Source organism: Lissotriton vulgaris, chromosome 8 (genome assembly GCF_964263255.1).
Source record: "Lissotriton vulgaris chromosome 8, aLisVul1.2, whole genome shotgun sequence".
Taxonomy (NCBI): domain Eukaryota; kingdom Metazoa; phylum Chordata; class Amphibia; order Caudata; family Salamandridae; genus Lissotriton; species Lissotriton vulgaris.
The window spans coordinates 1,522,339,155-1,522,357,380 of record NC_141696.1 but is presented as its reverse complement, the minus strand read 5'-3'; the positions used below and the strand labels follow the sequence as shown (position 1 = coordinate 1,522,357,380).

The window sequence follows — 18,226 nt, the reverse complement described above, 5'->3', positions numbered from 1 at the left end:
TAGACGGTAAAACAATGCTAGCTGTCATTGCCACCAGCAAAGGCAGCGGTGCAACGTTACCCCTAAACTATCCACTCAAATATTCATACATAATTGATGCAAACTGCGTTCCTTTTGCTCGAATCCCTGGAGTGGGGGACAGAGTAATTCCAAACAGGAATCGTACAGGTGCTTTGATACAAGAAGCACATATGGGAGAGGGTCTGACACATAAAGGGATCTCTAAATCTCTAGTGGAATTAAAAGACACGTACTGGTGGCCAGGGATAAATGCCCACATTTACGAATTCGGAATTAACTGCGATGTCTGCTACAGAGATCATAGCTTTGAAAAACAAGAGATACCTGACTACAGTGTAGCCATCCCAGCTCAGATACCTTTGTTAGACAGCATTAGACTTTCTACACGGAGATGTCACCACGGATGGACGAATGTGGTCCCACAACTATTAGGACACATTCATTTGGATGTGGCCTCAGCGTTCGGCAGATGCCTGAACTGTTATAAAAGATTTGCGAGTCTTTATCGGCACATACGCAATCGGCACGCTACATTCTGACCAGTGTCCGGCGTTTAGCTCACGAGCTTACAAGGAGGCCATGGCCAGGTTGGGCGTTGCATTGCGGTACTCAAGTCCATTCCATCCTGAGGGAAATGCGGTAGTGGAAAGAAAAAAACGTGACATAAAGCAATCTATAACAGCTAGGGTATTAGGCTCGGGTGACGGGTGGGTCAAATATCTAATAAGTAAGTGTCCAACGTAGTCTTAATAATCTGCCAAGAAGTTCTCTGGGTGGAATACTTTTTGGTACTAGAATGCTTATCCAGGACCCTGATCATCATACTTCAGTGGTGGAACAAAAACCCTTTGTTTTACAGGACTTAAATGAAACAGGAAGATGTCTAAGCAACACAATACATAAACCAACGACCACTGAAGAAAAAAACACCTGTCCAAGCAAGACCTGTCTGGATTCCAAAGATTGGGGATCTAGTCAGAGAAAAAATAGCGGTTAAGAAGGAATTTGGGCCTTCTTACAAATAAACAGTACCTGTCTTAGCAATCTACGGAACAAGATCAGTGTTACTGCCGCCCCTTGCTGGAAGAAAGGAGAACAGAGTCATGTCCATCGACCTGGTAAAACCACAACATGTGGCCGATAATAAGTAGTAGGCCCAGTGGACTCCAAAGATGTAGCAGACAGACAAATCTTGCTACAATCCAAGAGGTTCAAACTGAGAGACTCATCATCTTTGATAAGCCAGAAGTGAGAAAAGAAGCACTATGCAATAAAGCAATAGAACTTGTGCCTCTTGAAACCCAAATAAGAGTTTGTCAAGACACTCCTGTCCACAATGATATAGCATCTGACTATACTAATATGACAAGGGATCAAGCAGCTCCAGCGATTTCAAGTAATCCGGATGAATTTCCAACAACTGACAGAACTGCCTCTGGCCATTTCATCAACTTTGATACGTTTTCTGAGGATCCCAGAGAGCTCGAAACGTCGCCAGCAAATAAAAAGAAAAAATAACAGAACTCTTTCATAAACTTGAAAATACATACCTGGTTTCACCATGGGTTGAATTTTGGATTATGTTAGGTGTACTTTTTCTCCTACTTTGGCTCATTCTTGTTTTAAGTTTGGGATTGCTGATATATGGAAAATACAGTAAAATGGACACAGCAAGTAAGAACATCAACTGGCTCCTGAAACCTCACAAATCTTCTCATCGTGAACAAAGAGACCTGTCATCAGTGAACATCACAGCCGTTCCTCTACCTGGTGGTATAGCATGGGAGACAACTAATTATGACATCTATGGCCCGGTGGAGCTCTTGAAGATTATCCACCAATTTAAGGTTTCTTTGAGTGACTTTGTTTCACCCAGCACATTTTCTGATGATTGGGACTTTGAGACTGTTAATAACATGATGGCAGACTTAGAAATGTCAGCAAAATTTGAAAAACATGAATACTTAGAAGGTTCATCAGATTATGAACAAATGTATTGTTTTAATCATTATTGTCATCATTATTTGCACAAACCAGCAAACCCTAGAAATGTTTTTTCTTATAATCAATGGGGACATTGTTCAACGCCGCCAAAGGGCAGCTCAAAAACATTGTATGAAAAATCTCCATTCTTTTCAAGTTTTAATGTGACTAATCCAATCAATCAATCAATCAATCATATCATTTGTAAAGCGCACTACTCACCTGTGTGGGTCTCAAGGAGCTGGGGTGGGGAATGCTGCTACTGCTCGAAAAGCCAGGTCTTGAGGAGTTTTCTGAAGGTCAGCAGGTCTTGGGTCTGCCGTAGGTGGATGGGGAGGGTGTTCCAGGTCTTTGCAGCGAGGTGGGAGAACGATCTGCCGCCTAAGGTCACTCTTCGGAAGCGGGGGACTGTAGCGAGGGCGAGGTCGGCGGAGCGGACCTGGCGGGTAGGGGTGTAGAAGCTGAGTCGTCTGTTGAGCTACGTTGGTCCGGTGTTGTGGAGTGCCTTGTGTGCGTGGGTGAGGAGCTTGAAGGTTATCCTCTTGTTGACCGGGACCTATGCAGGTCTCTCAGGTGGGGTGTGATGTGGCTGCAGCGAGGGATGTCGAGGATGAGGCGTGCAGAGGCGTTCTGGATGCGTTGGAGCCGTCTCATGAGTTTGGCGAGGCTCCTGCGTAGAGGGCGTTTCCAAAGTCCAGCCTACGGCTGACAAGGGCCTGGGTGACCATTCTTCTCGTTTCAGTGGGGATCCACTTGTAGATCCTACGGAGCATGCAGAGGGTGTTGAAGCAGGAGGAGGAGACTGCTTTGACCTGTTTAGTCACGGAGAGTGTGGAGTCGAGGATGACCCCTAGGTTGCGTGCGTGGTCGTGGGTGTTGGAGCGCTTCCCAATGAGGTCGGCCACCAGGAGTCATCCCAGGCCGAAGGGTTGGATCCGAGGATGAGGACCTCCGTCTTGTCCGAGTTCAGCTTCAGTCGGCTGTTTCTCATCCATTTAGCAACGGCCTTCATTCCTTCGTGAAGGTTGGTTTTCGCGGTGTGGGGGTCCTTGGTGATGGAGAGTATCAGCTGGGTGTCATCGGCGTAGGAGAGGATTTTGAGGTCGTGCCGATGGGCGACGTGAGCGAGCGGTGCCATGTAGATGTTAAACAGAGTTGAGCTGAGGGATGAGCCCTGGGGTATGCCGCAGATGATCTCGGTGGCTTCGGAGCGGAAGGGGGGAAGGCGGACGCTCTGTGTTCTGCCGGAGAGGAAGGATGTGGTCCAGTCCAGGGCTTTCTCTTGGATCCCAGCATTGTGGAGGCGTGTTCGTAGTGTGTGGTGACAGACTGTGTCGAAGGAGGCTGACAGGTCTAGGAAGATGAGGGCCGCCGTTTCTCCGTTGTCCAGCAGGGACTTGATGTCATCATTGGCAGCGATGAGGGCAGTCTCTGTGCTGAGGTTGCTGCGGAACCCGGACTGGGAAGGGTTCAGGATGTTGTTCTCCTCGAGGTAGCAGGTCAGTTGTTCGTTGACGGTCTTCTCGATGAACTTTGCCGGGAACGGGAGCTGGGAGATGGGCCGCAAGCTCTTGAGGTCCTTGGGGTCCTCCTTGGGTTTCTTGAGTAAGGCGTTGATCTCGGCGTGCTTCCAGCTCTCCGGGAAGGTTGTTGTCTCGAAGGTGTTGCGAGGGTGGGACATCGTTGGTGTTGGAGCTGGGGTTGGAGAGTTCCTTCACGATGTTGAAGAGCTCTTTGCTGTTGTGCCTGTTGTTGTATAGGCGGTCTTTGAAGGAGGCCCTTTTGGCGGATCTGATGAGGTGATGGTGTCTGAGGGTGGCATTCTTGTGGGCGGCGTGGCTGTCCGGTGTTCGTTCACAGAGCCAGATCTTCTCCAGCTTTCGGCAGGTTTGTTTGGAGGCCCGGAGGTCTTCAGTGAACCAGCTGGCTTTCTTGTTGGTATGATTGTCTGAGGGTTTTTTGATCGGGGCGACTTACTTCAAAAATGTAAACAAGACAGGAATGAAAAGTATGTTGACCAATACTAAGCAAATTTATTCTGCAGTCTTTTATGCTCAATTGTCCACATTAGGTTTTGACTTTTGGAAAGACAACATTGAGACACAAACAGTCTGGGGCACAAAAGACTGGCAGGTGCAAGGTTTAGAAGCATTATTAAGAGCCTGCATCATCCCAGAACAAATTATGTTTTTAAATGACACTGTTCAACAAACATCTTGTCTTGGCCTAGCTAAGATAAAAGTTTTAAATAAACCGTCCATACCTAAGCCCACACCTGATAGTAATAACACTACAGATGAGGAGGTAGACGTAAACTATATTTTTCAACAAAACAGAACTAACCCTGATTGGAAAAAATGGTTAATCTGGCCCACAGACACAAATCACTGTCAAGATAGATTCCTGAAGAAAACACAAGGGTTGACAGTAACTAGGCCAGATCCAAGATATACCCAGAGACAACATCCGGGGATAATAACAACTTGCAGTGTAGGAAAACTATGCCTTGAGTGGCTACAGAAATCCACACTTGCAGAAATTAATAAACACTTACCTTTACTTAAAGATGGCTTTGATTTGAGAGACTTCTTACTAGGACCTCGTAAACCATGTCATAAACATTTCATATACGCCGGTATATACGCTGCTTATAATGAAGCTTGGAAAGTCATGCAAATGGAAACTGCAGAACAAATATGAGAAATTGATTGTATTAATTTAGAGAAAGCTCGCTCTGTAGTGGACAATGGGTTAACGACTCTGTCCTCCAGAATTAATTCTTTGTACAGCATAGTATCCTCTGCTATAGACATAATGGAACAGGACTTGCTAACGTTACAACACGGCCAGTCTCAATTACGTTCTATAATGCTGCTAGGCTGGACGTTACAAAATCTTCGTTGAGGCTACGTGCCATGGTGTCTAATCAACACCACGTCATTGTTTAGTGGATTTAAACTTACAGATAAACAAATCTCTTTGGCACAGAGGGGACCAGACTATACGGTGCTGAGCATAGAAAAACTGGAAAGATTATAATGAACCGTTTCTGAGAAACCAGCCATTGAATGGATAATACATGGCACCATCACCATACCAGTGACGATTTTCCAGTTTCAATATTGCTTGAAACACATACCAGCAGGCCTGTATAAAAGGTTGGGTAAAGAATACATTAAGTCGACCTGGCATTTACCATACACACACACACATGTTGGAGTGGGGGAAAGGAAATTTTTCTTAGTGGTAACAATTGCAAACATTCACTAAGCGGTACACTTTTGTGTCAAGGTATTAATTTACAGGCGAGCCTGCAAGGGTTCTTCAAATAACCTTTCTTGCCACCTGCAGGGTTCTCCAGCAGCAGTGATAGATCCAATTTTTAGGCAGCTATCCAATGGTAGCTACAAATTGTTAAATGATCACAGCTGATGTGGAATGAAGCCTATCTAGTTAGTGTGCCAGCCAGGGTCACTTGTTGTATGCAAGTATTGTTTCCTAAAAGCCAGACAGACAGGGAGTCGCCACTATGGCCTTCACTGAACATCTCTTCTATACAAATTGATACTTTAAGCAGAATGAAAGCCATTCTTTTACAAAAAACTGTGCCACTGACCTTGACCAGAGAGACGCATGATCTGCAAGTTGCAAGGTACTCTGAGGAGATACATGCCCTATTATCAACAAACTGTCCAATACATTTTGCAGAAATGTTAGGTCGTAACTTAAACACGTCTGATACCAGTGGTATTGTACATGTATCTAAGGCAGTTTTTTCGGGACTGTTAGCACCTTTTGAAGCAGTCCTAGGCATTTTTCCAAATTTTGTGCACAGTGTGTTCGGCGGCCTGCCTCTCGCCTTGGGACTTGTAGTAGGGATACTATTTTTGTTCCTTCTGCTCTGATATGGCAAGTCCAGTCACCAGTGGTACCCAGATTACCATGGAAAATGCTCTTCTGGCGATGCAGTATCGTGACCGAATAACACAGATTCTTGGCTTGGCTCGTTCGAGAGATCTGAATACCACTTGGTTCCTTTCGTTCAGACCAATCTGGCAAGATTGCATCTTACCTGTTATACGGTGCCTGCTTTGTAGAGAGGAATGCATGTTAGATATCTGTCTGATACTTCCATCAGCAATGCCAACGGATGTTGACGCTTTGCTTGGTTTGGTAACGGCTCATGCATCGTGTTGCCCCCAACGGCTACCAATCATGATGACGGCATTCATTGAGGTCCCACAGACGCAAACTGCTGCCAGTGAGATACGTGGACCAACAGGCACACAGGTACCATCTACTCCGAACGTTGCTAATGCGGTTGGCGCTGACGGCGATGCTTTTCATCTGTGTACAATTAATCTACTAAATGAAGTGGTTCAACTTTCACCTACTGTGGTAGACAATTTCTTTGCCAGCTTAGACGATTTAGGGCCAGATGTAGGTATCCAAATACCGGTCGGTAACGGACGAAAATACCAATTTTCGGCCGTTAGCGACCGGTATTTGGATACTGAGATGTAGGGCATGAAAAAATACAGATTCGGTAATTTTACCGAATTGGTAATTTTACTAAATCGGTAAAATTACAGATTCGGTAAAATTACCAAATCTGTATTTTGAAATGTAGGTAGCACTGTAAACAGTGCTACAGGGCTTTAAGGATTCGTTAGTTGGTGGTAAATAAATAATTCCTATGTAAATGCAAATATGTGCATTTACAGCTGTGCCATGTGGCACACATACAGGTCAAAGTGACACCCTGCCACCCTTGACTATTTCACAATTTTACCGAATCGGTATTTACCAATTCAGTAATTGCCATTCATTCCTATGGGCCTCGAGGCCCATAAGAATGAATGGCAATTACCGAATCGGTAAATACCGATTCGGTAATTACCGAATCTTAACGATTCGGTAAAAAATACCGAATAATTACCTACATAGGTTTTACCGATTCTAAAATACCGAATCGGTAAAATTCAGAATTTTAGAATCAGTAAAACTTTTTTACTTACACCTAGCCCTTAATGTTTTCTCCAGACACCGAGAATAACTTTTGAAATATGCACTCTGAATTCGACCTTCACTTTTCAAAACAAATCTTCTAAAACTTTGAAACTGCTTAAAGTAGAACTATTCTGAGAGAACGAGAATTCTTTGAACACTTCCTAGAGACAATATTTGGCCTTGTCCTCAAAACGATAACAGTTTATATATTATGCTATGGAATGGTCTCGACCTTTTCATCTGTAACTTAGAACCATTTCATAAATGTCATTTCATGATTCATTCAGTTAGCTTTGCCAACATCATAATTCATGTTTTGAATGACGACCAATGCCGGGGAAGGTTGCGTTGCCACGACCGGCACCAATCTGGATCTGGGTTTGGACCAATAAGACCCCGCCCAGTCAGGAGCAATCAGCACGGAACGTAATGGGGTCCCTTCCAACCTCGTGGGGCCTGAAGGCAAACTATAAGGGTCAGTCCACTCAAATACTCAGCACATGACCTCTTAAAACGCTTTCACTTGAAGGGGGTCGCTCCGGCTCCCGGAAACGGGGTAAGTGCTGAGTCAGACTTGGCGCTGGCTCTGCAGAACTGTGCCCGGAACATTGATGTTCCTTACTCGTCTTGTCAATTCTTAAAGGGCAAGGTGAAGTCAAATTCCAGCTAGACTTCTTCTTGTGCTTATACCGCAACTGTCTTGAGTACCTCAAATGTGATGAAGAAGACATGTGGCTCCTGGAGTGGTCTGCGACCTTCTCTTCCTTGATCACGTACGGGACCTCTGAGGACTAGTGTTCGATGGCTTCAACTGTAGGGTCGCAAGCAGGGTCCGCTCCCTCAAAGCCTTTGACGCCATGGCTAGGCAGTCCAAGCAGGACTTCAAGCCGTTGTCGCGCTTGAGACACCATAAGCACACATGGTGCGGGTTGGTAAATTACATGATGTGGTGAGAGGCACAACATGGGTAAAACCCTACCTTTCTAGAGGTCATCCCCAACACACTATGAAAAATTATTAATCAAAACGTCAAAAAAAAGTCTGTCAAAGAGTCTGGGGTAGCCTTTCTCCAGATCAGCACTAACTTGTGCGAAAAGAAAATAACTGCCATTTGCTTGCTTGGAGGGTGCCTATATAGGTGACTGCAACGTCACATCTGGTGCCAACAATGTCGCCGACGGGATGCGGATCCATATAGAGCCACCTGACGAGGCGCAGGGGTATTGCTCACGCAAACGTTTCCGGATCCAGTCTGATGCCTGGGAAACTACTAGGTAACGAATCTGCAGCTCGACGACTCTATCAAATACGAGGTAATGGCATTTAAAAGAAAGGTTATTTGGTAGAGGTAAAGAGGAAGTCAAGGAAGCTTGGACAGCTGCCACTTCTAGTCTCAGCCTAAACTTACCTTGGGTTCACTTGGTTTACTGGGATATTGAGGCGAGCTGCTATGTCTTCCACGGTCTCTGTTCCCTCAGATATAATTCCTACACCCTTTGCAATAGCCTTAGCGGTGATTGGATGGTCACCAGTGACCATGATGACCTGAAACAGAAAGAAAAGAACAGTAAGCTGGTCTGTTGATATAGCATATTTCTCTTTTGATTTCTGGCATGGTGATAACCCGTATAGCCTCTTGTTTCTTTTCTTTTTGACTGAATAGGGGATACCCAGTGAACTGGTCCAGATACACAGATGTTTCTCCAACCCCAATCCCTCTCTGGATGACTACTTTATTATTTCTTCTTTCCAGTGTATCTGTATTTTTGCCAGTCCCAACCCTGCCACATTTAACACTTGCTGCTCAATGTCTAGGCCTTCCATACTTTTTATCCTTCTAGCCCTGGCTTGTCGAAGTGACTGGCTTGAACGTATGAAGCAGATGTGAAGACACATTCAGCTTTCTCAAAACAACATTGCATACACTGCAAGTACGCCTTGCCCTCACCTGGTTAAACACCTTGCCAATCCTTCAGCTTCCCATTTACAACCTATGAGAGAAGACTTGAGAAGAGAGACGCCACCCTGGCACTTGGGAGCTAAATACCACAAATAGCTGAAGAAGTGCACATGGTAGCAATACCTGCACAAGGGGGATTGTGTCATGGCAACAAGTTCAGAGCCTGGAACTAGAGTTTCAGTGGTTGTCACTGACACTTTCCATGTGTAGGAAGCTTACTGAAATGCCCTGCCTGCCCAGTAGAGCAAGGCTACTCATACTGATAGAGCAGCAATAAAAAGACAATCGGTTGATGCATTATACCAACCAGCTGTGAGGCCTTCCCTTGCTCAAGTAGTAGATTACATCATCTATAAGAGCAAAATAAGTATGCACCTTGATTCCAGCACTGCGGCACTTTCCTACAGCATCGGGAACAGCAGCCCGAGGCGGGTCAATCATGGATATGAGTCCAACGAAGCAGAGATTCTCTGTGGGGAAGTTCATCTCGTCTGGGTCAAAGTGAAAATCTTTTGGAAATTGTTTGTCTGGTAGGGCAAGGTGGCAGAATCCTGCAGGAAAGATGGAACTGTTTAGAAGGGGCACTTAACTTTCATTTGTAATCCACGGTCCCTGAATTCATTTTTCAGAAGGAAAATATTTACGCTCTTTCTTGCACTCCTGTTGTTAAACTAGACCAGGCACTTGAGAATCCTGACAGGTGGTAGGACTGCTATTCTTAAAATAGTTTTCCAATATATATATATATTTTTTAAAACATTTCTCATTTTTTTGCATTGTAGCCATCACTTGTAATCCAAAAAGTAACCAGCTTCTGAACAGGTGCGTTTTCATATTTGGTTAGAAACTCTTCATTAACATTCCCAAATGCCTTTTCTTAGTTAAAAAAGTAAAGTAAAATGTGTGCATTTTATATAAATAGAAGAAATGGTTTGACATATCTTTTAGACTCACATGAGCTTTCAACATTCTTACGCAAAGGCTGCCATAACCGTTTGCATTCTTCACCAAGAAACCATTAAGACCTTTCATTCGCAGGTCCTGTTTTGATACCTCTAAGTCTCAACTCAAGAGGAGTTCTGACCTTTCAGTCCCTTGAAGTCAAGAGTCACAATGGCTTTCACTTCTTAAAGGAGATAACTGGAACTTCCAATCCCTAGATGCAAAAGCCATCCTGACTGTACACAACACATATGAAAAAAGCCAACTTTACCGTTTGTACAAAGTTAGGATCCTTCTAACATGGTTACCCCCAATGTTTGCCTGGTGTCAGTGTGTTTTTGAACTAGTCTGGCTGGAATCCTGTAATCAGAACCCCAGCCACTCAGCTTCCTCCCTAAATCTGATGTGGTAAGTACTTTGGTAACTCCACTATTGGCTACTAGTGTACCCTTGTAAGTCCCTAGTATATGGTACTAAGGTACACGGGGGGCGCTAGAGGGCGCACTGCGGGATGGCTGGCTAAAAAGGCAGCTCCGCCGGACGGACCCATGTCTTGCATGATTTCCCCGCGAATACGGCAGCACAATTGTACAAATTAGCAGAATTTGCAACCGAGATGTACTGGGAAGCTGTGGAGTGCTTCTGAGTGAGACTACGCCAAAGACTTGCGTAGAAAACACTCACCGGGTCTGATGAGAGCTGCGGACGGAGCTCGCCAAGATGGCGCCCACTAATTTAACGGAGCACTGAATACGGCTCCAGAAAATCTCCGGTGCAACAACTAAGTGCAGGAAAGCCTAAACCGATGAGCACTGCGGCCAACAGTGGAGCCGGGAGATGCGATAGATGGCGAGAAATAGAGGCTTTTGGATCGTACCCTGGGAACTTGTGGCAGCGATACGGAATACAAGTTAAAATGGCCCATTACAATATTGTGTCTCTGGGCCTTATGCGGGAACTCGAACTGCTCCATTGGACGTCGGCTGCAGGGTCCTTACAACATAGGGAGCCAGGCCACAAGTATTAAGAGCGCTGGCGAAATCCGGGCAGAGTCGATGCTGGCGCGGCATTCCACATGATGAGCTACATTGCGGATGGATGGAACTTCAGCATGACGAGCACCTTCAGTGTTACGCCAGCGCAATCGTGAGTACATAGGAGACACACTTCAGTGCCATACCAACACAGCTGCCTGAGACTGTAAAGCTATCGGCACTGTGCTATCTGCAATACAACGCACATGGATGATACGTGTCCACTGAGCCTGCAGCGGCTGGGGGCAGCATGGCGGAGACTGCTGGTGGCCATTTTATAAAAGCTTCAACTGCGCGCTGACATCTGAGAAGGCCTAATCGGCGGTTCTGATTCCAAAGAAATACGACGCGGCCTGAGATAGGTACATTTATGAAGCCTCTACACAACTGTAAAGCGCACTGCAGCACCTAGATGACAACGTGGCCCTTGTAGTTAACGGTCCTACTGTACAGCCTTGTACCAGCACACTGTCACATGCTTGACATTTGCGGATTGAGAATCTCTGCCACCACCTATCTCATTATACAGGACATTGATGTTCTGCACTTGAACTTTCTAACGGGGAACCCCTCCGACGATCCACTTCCATAATCGGGTTATCATCCTCCCTGCTTCCAACTGACGGTGCAGAGGGTTCGCCCGTACGTTCGTGGCCGCTGGGCAGGATATCCCATATACTACTAGCACTGGCGATGCTGTTTTAAGGGAAGAGACATTGGCTGAGTACCAGCGCCGCTCCACTGTGAAGTTAGTGCAGAGACGACCCAATTGCACAAGATGGGGAAACCTGACAAGCAACAGCCGAAGCTGACCTTCGAATTGCGGAGATCGGTACGAGGCCCCATGACCCAATCAGATACTGAGGCGGAGACGGATGGTGCTCCAGAAACAGGCATGGAATCCATCCTAAAAGCAATCCAAACTAGCCTTCAAGACATTAACGGTAAGCTAGATCACCTCACATGCCGTGTGGGTAACATTGCAAAAAACACATTTGATGGACAGAATGTAGAACAATGTCATACATTCACCCCAGTACAAGGATCTAGGCCTAAATCCATCGTTTTTTTGCACTCCACACCACCCTGGGTTAGACACTGGCTATATGCAAATCAGCTCTGACCCTGTGCCTCATGGGAACAGTCCAGTCTGAACTACCAAGCCATGTCTTTCCCAGACCGGAATCAAGCATCCAAGGACCGGTTTCTGGCTATCAGCCTGGATAGCTTGACTCCAGTGGTGTGGAGAGCCTGGGACTCACGTCTGAGCATACCCAGCCCACTCGGGGTGAAAATTGCAAAAAACACAGTTGATGGACAGAATGTAGAACAATGTCATACATTCACCCCAGTACAAGGATCTAGGCCTAAATCCATCGTTTTTTTGCACTCCACGCCACCCTGGGTTAGACACTGGCTTTATGCAAATAAGCTCTGACCCTGTGCCTCATGGGAACAGTCCAGTCCGAACTACCAAGCCATGTCTTTCCCAGACCAGAATCAGGCATCCAAGAACCGGTTTCTGGCTATCCGCCTTCATCAGCCTGGATAGCTTGACTCCAGTGGTGTGGAGAGCCTGGGACTCACGTCTGAGCATACCCAGCCCACTCGGGGTGAAAATTACAAAAAACACAGTTGATGGACAGAATGTAGAACAATGTCTTACATTCACCCCAGTACAAGGATCTAGGCCTAAATCCATCGTTTTTTTGCACTCCACACCACCCTGGGTCACCCTGGGTTACACCCTGGGTTACACGAGACGCAGGCGAATGGGATGATCCTGGGAGAGCAGGAGAAGTTCCGTGTACCAGAACTGCAGGGGCCACGCCCGTGCAATCAGAATCATTTTGCACGGTTCCGCTTTGATCTTTCTGAGTGACCTTGGCATTAGGGGTATTGGCGGAAAAGCGTAAAAGAATGCGCCGTAACAGGCAATCGAAAGTGTGTTCCCCAAGGATTCCGCATGGTGATCCTTGCTTGCGTAAAACCGGCATTTGGTGTTCTCCGGAGACGCAAATAGGTCTATGGTCGGGGGCCCCCAAGACGAGATCACCTCCTCTAGAATGGACTGATCCAGCTCCCATTCGTGATTGGCTGCTTTTTGACGACTTAGTGCATACGCTGTGACATTGAGCGAACCTGCCAGGCATTTTGCTGTCAGAGTGACCTTGTGAAGAATTGCCCAATCCCAAATTCGTTGAGCCTCCTTTGAAAGAGTTAGGGACCTTGTCCCCCCCTGCTTGTTGATATAGTGCATGGCCGTTGTATTGTCCGTCCGGACCAGTACTAGATGATTTTGAATCCTCGGGAGAAAAGCTTGCAAAGCTAATAGGATGGCAGTCAGCTCCAACAGATTGATGTGGTACTGGCGTTGCTGTTGATCCCAGTGTCCACTGACTTGCAGCTCCTGGAGCACTGCTCCCCAGCCTTCCAACGAGGCATCCGTGGTTAGGACCATAGGAGACGGAGGAAGCCTGAAAGTCAGACCCTCTGCGATGTTGCTTCTCACTATCCACCATTTGCATGCCTCCTTCATCTCTGGTTTTACCAAAATGTTGTCGTTGAAAGAGACTTCTGCTTGGCGCCATTGTTTGTCGAGTGGCTCTTGTAGAGGACGCATTTGCAGCCTGCAATGCGGAATCAATGGTATACAAGATGAAATCGATCCGAGCAGAGACTTGTAGAGCCGTACTGACAGGGATCTCCTCTTTAGCACTTGGCGAGCCGATAGCATTAACTTGTTCTGACGTTCGTCTGAAGGATAAGCTTTGCACTGTTCTGAGTCCAGAATGGCCCCTAGGAACCTTGTTGACCTGGACGGTTGCAGAACTGACTTGCTCTTGTTGAGTTGAAGGCCCAGGTGATCGAACAATTGAATGAAAGTTGCAATGGCCTTGGAAGTTCCCTAGAAAGAAGGAGCTTTGACTAGCCAGTCGTCCAGGTAAGGGAAAACTTCCAGAGATTGCTTCCTGAGGAAAGCTGCCACCGAGGCCAACACCTTTGTAAATATTCTTGGTGCAGATCGAAGACCAAACAGAAGCACTTTGAATTGGAAATGGCTCTTGCCTACTGTGAAGCGCATATATTGCCTGTGAGCTGGGTGGATCGGTACGTGGAAGTACGCATCTTCTAAATCCAGAGTCGCCATGAAGTCCCCTGGGTTCAGTAGACGAAGAATATCCTGGAGAGTGACCATCCTGAAGACAACTTTGATGAGATAGGTGTTGAGCTCCCGTAGATCTAATATGGGGCGCCAAGTCTCTGTAGTCTTGCGAACCAGGAAGAACCTGGAATAAAAACATTTTCCTCTCTGCGAGAGAGGTACCGGTTCTATTGCCCCCTTGATGAAAAGTTGGTGGGCTTCGAGACGTAGTAGTCCCAGATGTTGTGATCGACTGGCGCCTGGAGCTCTGGTTGGAGGAAGATCTTGAAATTCCAACGTATGACCACTCTTAGTGTCTCTCCCCTGAGGCGGAAGCCGGGGGCTTTGTTGCTCGTTTTTTACAAAAAGCTGGTTTTAAAATGTATTTCTAATAATTTGTATAATGTGCACTGCGTAGTTGACTGAGAACTTACCTGCACATTTCTAGGCCCCCTCGAACCCTGATTCCCAGCGCACACTGCCATCTCGTGACGCTTGGGGAGAAAGGGTTCCAGAGGCCATCTTGGGTGAGGGAAGGGTGGCGCTGCAGCTGCAGGCCGCCTCCCGCCCTCCCAGAGTATTTAATTAGGCCGACAGCGCAGCGCGCTGACTTTCTTAGTGTCTCTCCCCTGAGGCGGAAGCCTGGACCTTTGTTGCTCGTTTTTTACAAAAAGCTGGTTTAAAATGTATTTCTAATAATTTGTATAATGTGCACTGCGTAGTTGACTGAGAACTTACCTGCACATTTCTAGGCCCCCTCGAACCCCGATTCCCAGCGCACACTGCCATCTCGTGACGCTTGGGGAGAAAGGGTTCCAGCGGCCATCTTGGGTGAGGGAAGGGTGGCGTTGCAGCTGCAGGCCGCCTCCCGCCCTCCCAGAGTATTTAATTAGGCCGACAGCGCAGCGCACTGACTTTCTTAGTGTCTCTCCCCTGAGGCGGAAGCCGGGGGCTTTGTTGCTCGTTTTTTACAAAAAGCTGGTTTTAAAATGTATTTCTAATATTTTGTATAATGTGCACTGCGTAGTTGACTGAGAACTTACCTGCACATTTCTAGGCCCCCTCGAACCCCGATTCCCAGGGCACACTGCCATCTCGTGACGCTTGGGGAGAAAGGGTTCCAGCGGCCATCTTGGGTGTGGGAAGGGTGGCGCTGCAGCTGCTGGCCACCTCACGCCCTCCTCAAACCGGATATAGGGATATGGTCCCCCGTCCGCGCAGCGGGCGAGCGCAGCGGGCGCGCCGGCGGTGCGCCAAAAGCGTGCCAAAGGCAAGTCCGTCTGCGCCCGTCCGGGCCCTGGGGCCACGTCCCCTGGCCGTCTTGTGGGAGACAGGCGGGTTTTACAGCTCGAGCCTTTTACATCATCTCCGCCCACCTATGTTATCTAGATGTGGCCACTCTATACATCCACTGGTGATCCCTCGTCGCTGCACGTACTGTAAATCAGAGTTAATCACCACTACTACCGCCAGATCTGAGGTAAAGGATTACTCCATGTTTCTGCTCAATTGCAGGTCTCTAGCTAAGCATTGTTTAGAAATGTCCTTGCTCCTAGATGAACATACACCGGATGGGATCTTTTTGACAGAGACTTGGTTAAATCAAGACTCCCAGCCGGACCTGGCACAGGCCATTACTCCGGGTTACCAGATAGCGCGGGTTGATCGACCTCAGGGCAGAGGCGGTGGCCTTGCGATTATTTATAAAGAGAGCTATGATTGCCGCTGCTTGACGGAGGAGATTGAGGATTGCGAAAGTTTCCCTTTTGTGATCGAGTTTTCCCCTAACACCAGCTTCACTGGTATTCTTATCTATCGTCCTCCTGGAACCATCGGACAATTTAACACCTCTCTTTTGTCGGTGGTCTCCCAATTGGTTACCTCTCCCTCTAACTTTACTTTACTTGGAGATTTTAATGTTCATTTTGACAACCTGTCAGACCCCACAGCACTAGAGATGATGTCGAGCTTAGCCGCCATCCAATTAGAGCAATTAGTTCCCTCTCCAACGCATGAAAAAGGTCATCTCTTAAACCCGATCTTTAGTAACAGTGACCAACTTAAAGTGGGCACTATTAGCAGCCTACCATGGTCGGATCACTTCTTGATAGCCTTCACCTGGACCACAAGCAAACCCCCTCCATCCATTTTCACATCTCGGAAAACCCGAAATTGGTCCAAACTCTCTGTAGATAACTGGACGAAGGCCCTTAGCACCACTAGACCACTACTCTCCCATGACCCAATGGCAAATAATTATAAATACAACGATTGGATCACCGCCTCCCTTGATCTGGTTCTCCTTTTACACCTATCTGGGTCAAAGAGGCAGAGCAAATCAGCACAGTGGTACACAGAAGACCTTAGGGACAAAAAGCGTTCCTGCAAGAGACTAGAGACTTGCAATCTTATTGATAAAGCCACTTACAGGGACGCTATCAGGAACTATAAGCTGGCAATAAAAACCTCACAAGCAGCCTACTATAATGACAAAATAACAATGGCTAAATCTAAGCCGAAAGAAATATATCGGATAGTGAATTCCCTGATAAAACCCCCTCCGTCCGCTGTAGACAATAGTAATTCCCCTTCTAAATGTAACGAGCTGGTGGATTTCTTTTTTCAAAAAGTTAATAATATTTACCTTTCCTTTCCTGATCCAGCCATTGAATCACCCACCCAACGTTCTGACTCAGCTTTGGATACAGTAGCTCCCTCTCATAGTAAGCTAGAGTCTTTTCCATTGTTGAATCTGGAAACATTGGAGTCTCTAGCACAACAAATAAAATCTGGCTCACCGTGTGACCCTGCTCCTCTAGGCTCGCTGGGGTTGGCTAGAAAAACCATTCTCCCTACTCTCATGGAGTTGCTGAACTCCTCCATTCTGAGCGGGGTGGTACCTGTGACATGGAAGCATGCAATGGTACAGGCCTTGCTGAAAAAACCTGCCCTTGACCCAGCTAACCCTAGCAATTACCGCCCGATTTCTCTGCTCCCATGGGCATCTAAGATCCTGGAGAAGCACATTAATACCATCCTGACGAAGTTCATCGAGGAAAATCATCTCCTCGATGCTTCCCATACGGGCTTTCGCCGAAAACATGGGACAGAGACTGCTTTATTGGCTGTGACTGAGGAGGCGAGACGGATCTTGGATCGGGGGTGGGGGGGGGGGGGGGGTCAGTGGCAGTGATCCTCCTCGATCTGAGTGCCGCTTTTGACACGGTACATCATAAAATTCTGATGAACGGTCTCGCTGACCTAGGAGTGTCCGGAGAAGCCCTGGTTTGGTTCAAGTCTTTTTTATCGGATAGAACCTTCCAGGTCTTTGACGGCACGTCCGTTTCATCGAGCAGGCCTCTGGGGTGTGGAGTCCCTCAGGGTTCATCATTGAGCCCTACGCTCTTCAATGCATATATGAGGCCGCTGGCTGGGATTGTTCGTCCCCATGGTATTAACATCATTTCCTATGCAGACGACACCCAGCTGGTGGTCTCCCTTGTGCAGAAGAGTGGCCTCCAATCGCCGCCCAATCTAGCAGTGTGTTTGGAGGAGGTGAGGAGTTGGATGATGAGCTCATGTCTGAAGCTCAACGACGATAGGACCGAGCTCATGTTCCTGGGCCCGGCGGCCCCCTCTACTTTGGAGCTGCTATGGCCCGCGAGCATGGGGGCGGCCCCTGCCCCCAGAGATAACACAAAAAGCCTGGGGGTATGGCTAGAGCTTCAATACACAGTCCACCAAGGTGGCGGCCACCTGCTTTGGCCTCCTCAGGGTGATTAAACAAATTCTTCCCCTTCTTCCATTTGAGGCCAGGCAGATAATTATACAGGGCCTCGTTCAATCCCGCCTGGATTTTAATAACGCCCTTTATCTTGGAGCACCGGGCTACACCTTGCAAAAACTTCAGCGCACCCAAAACTGTGCTGCTCGTGCGCTACTTGGAGTCCCACGAAGAACTTCAATAAAAGCTGGGCCAAGAACGTTGCACTGGCTGCCTGTCAGGGACAGAGTAAAGTTTAAAGCTCTGTGCATTGCTCACCAGGTTCTCTGGAAAACGGGCCCAGAAATCAACTGTTCCTTGATTTCCCCCTATATGCCCAACAAGGTGCTTCGATCCTCGTCTGCATC

The 18,226-nt window shown here is 47.2% G+C and overlaps 1 protein-coding gene across 1 annotated transcript in view; it reads right to left on the bottom strand.

Annotated features, from left to right (window-relative positions):
• The window catches only part of LOC147699077 (sodium/potassium-transporting ATPase subunit alpha-1-like), a 3,282,495-nt gene that overhangs the window by 703,761 nt on the left and 2,560,508 nt on the right, over positions 1 to 18,226 (bottom strand). Inside the window, exons 19-20 of the mRNA XM_086936300.1 lie at positions 9,350 to 9,525; positions 8,423 to 8,559 (exon numbers count right to left, since the gene is read on the bottom strand). Of these exons, the coding sequence (XP_086792426.1) occupies positions 8,423 to 8,559; positions 9,350 to 9,525 (313 nt within the window). The remainder of the gene's footprint in view (positions 1 to 8,422; positions 8,560 to 9,349; positions 9,526 to 18,226) is intronic.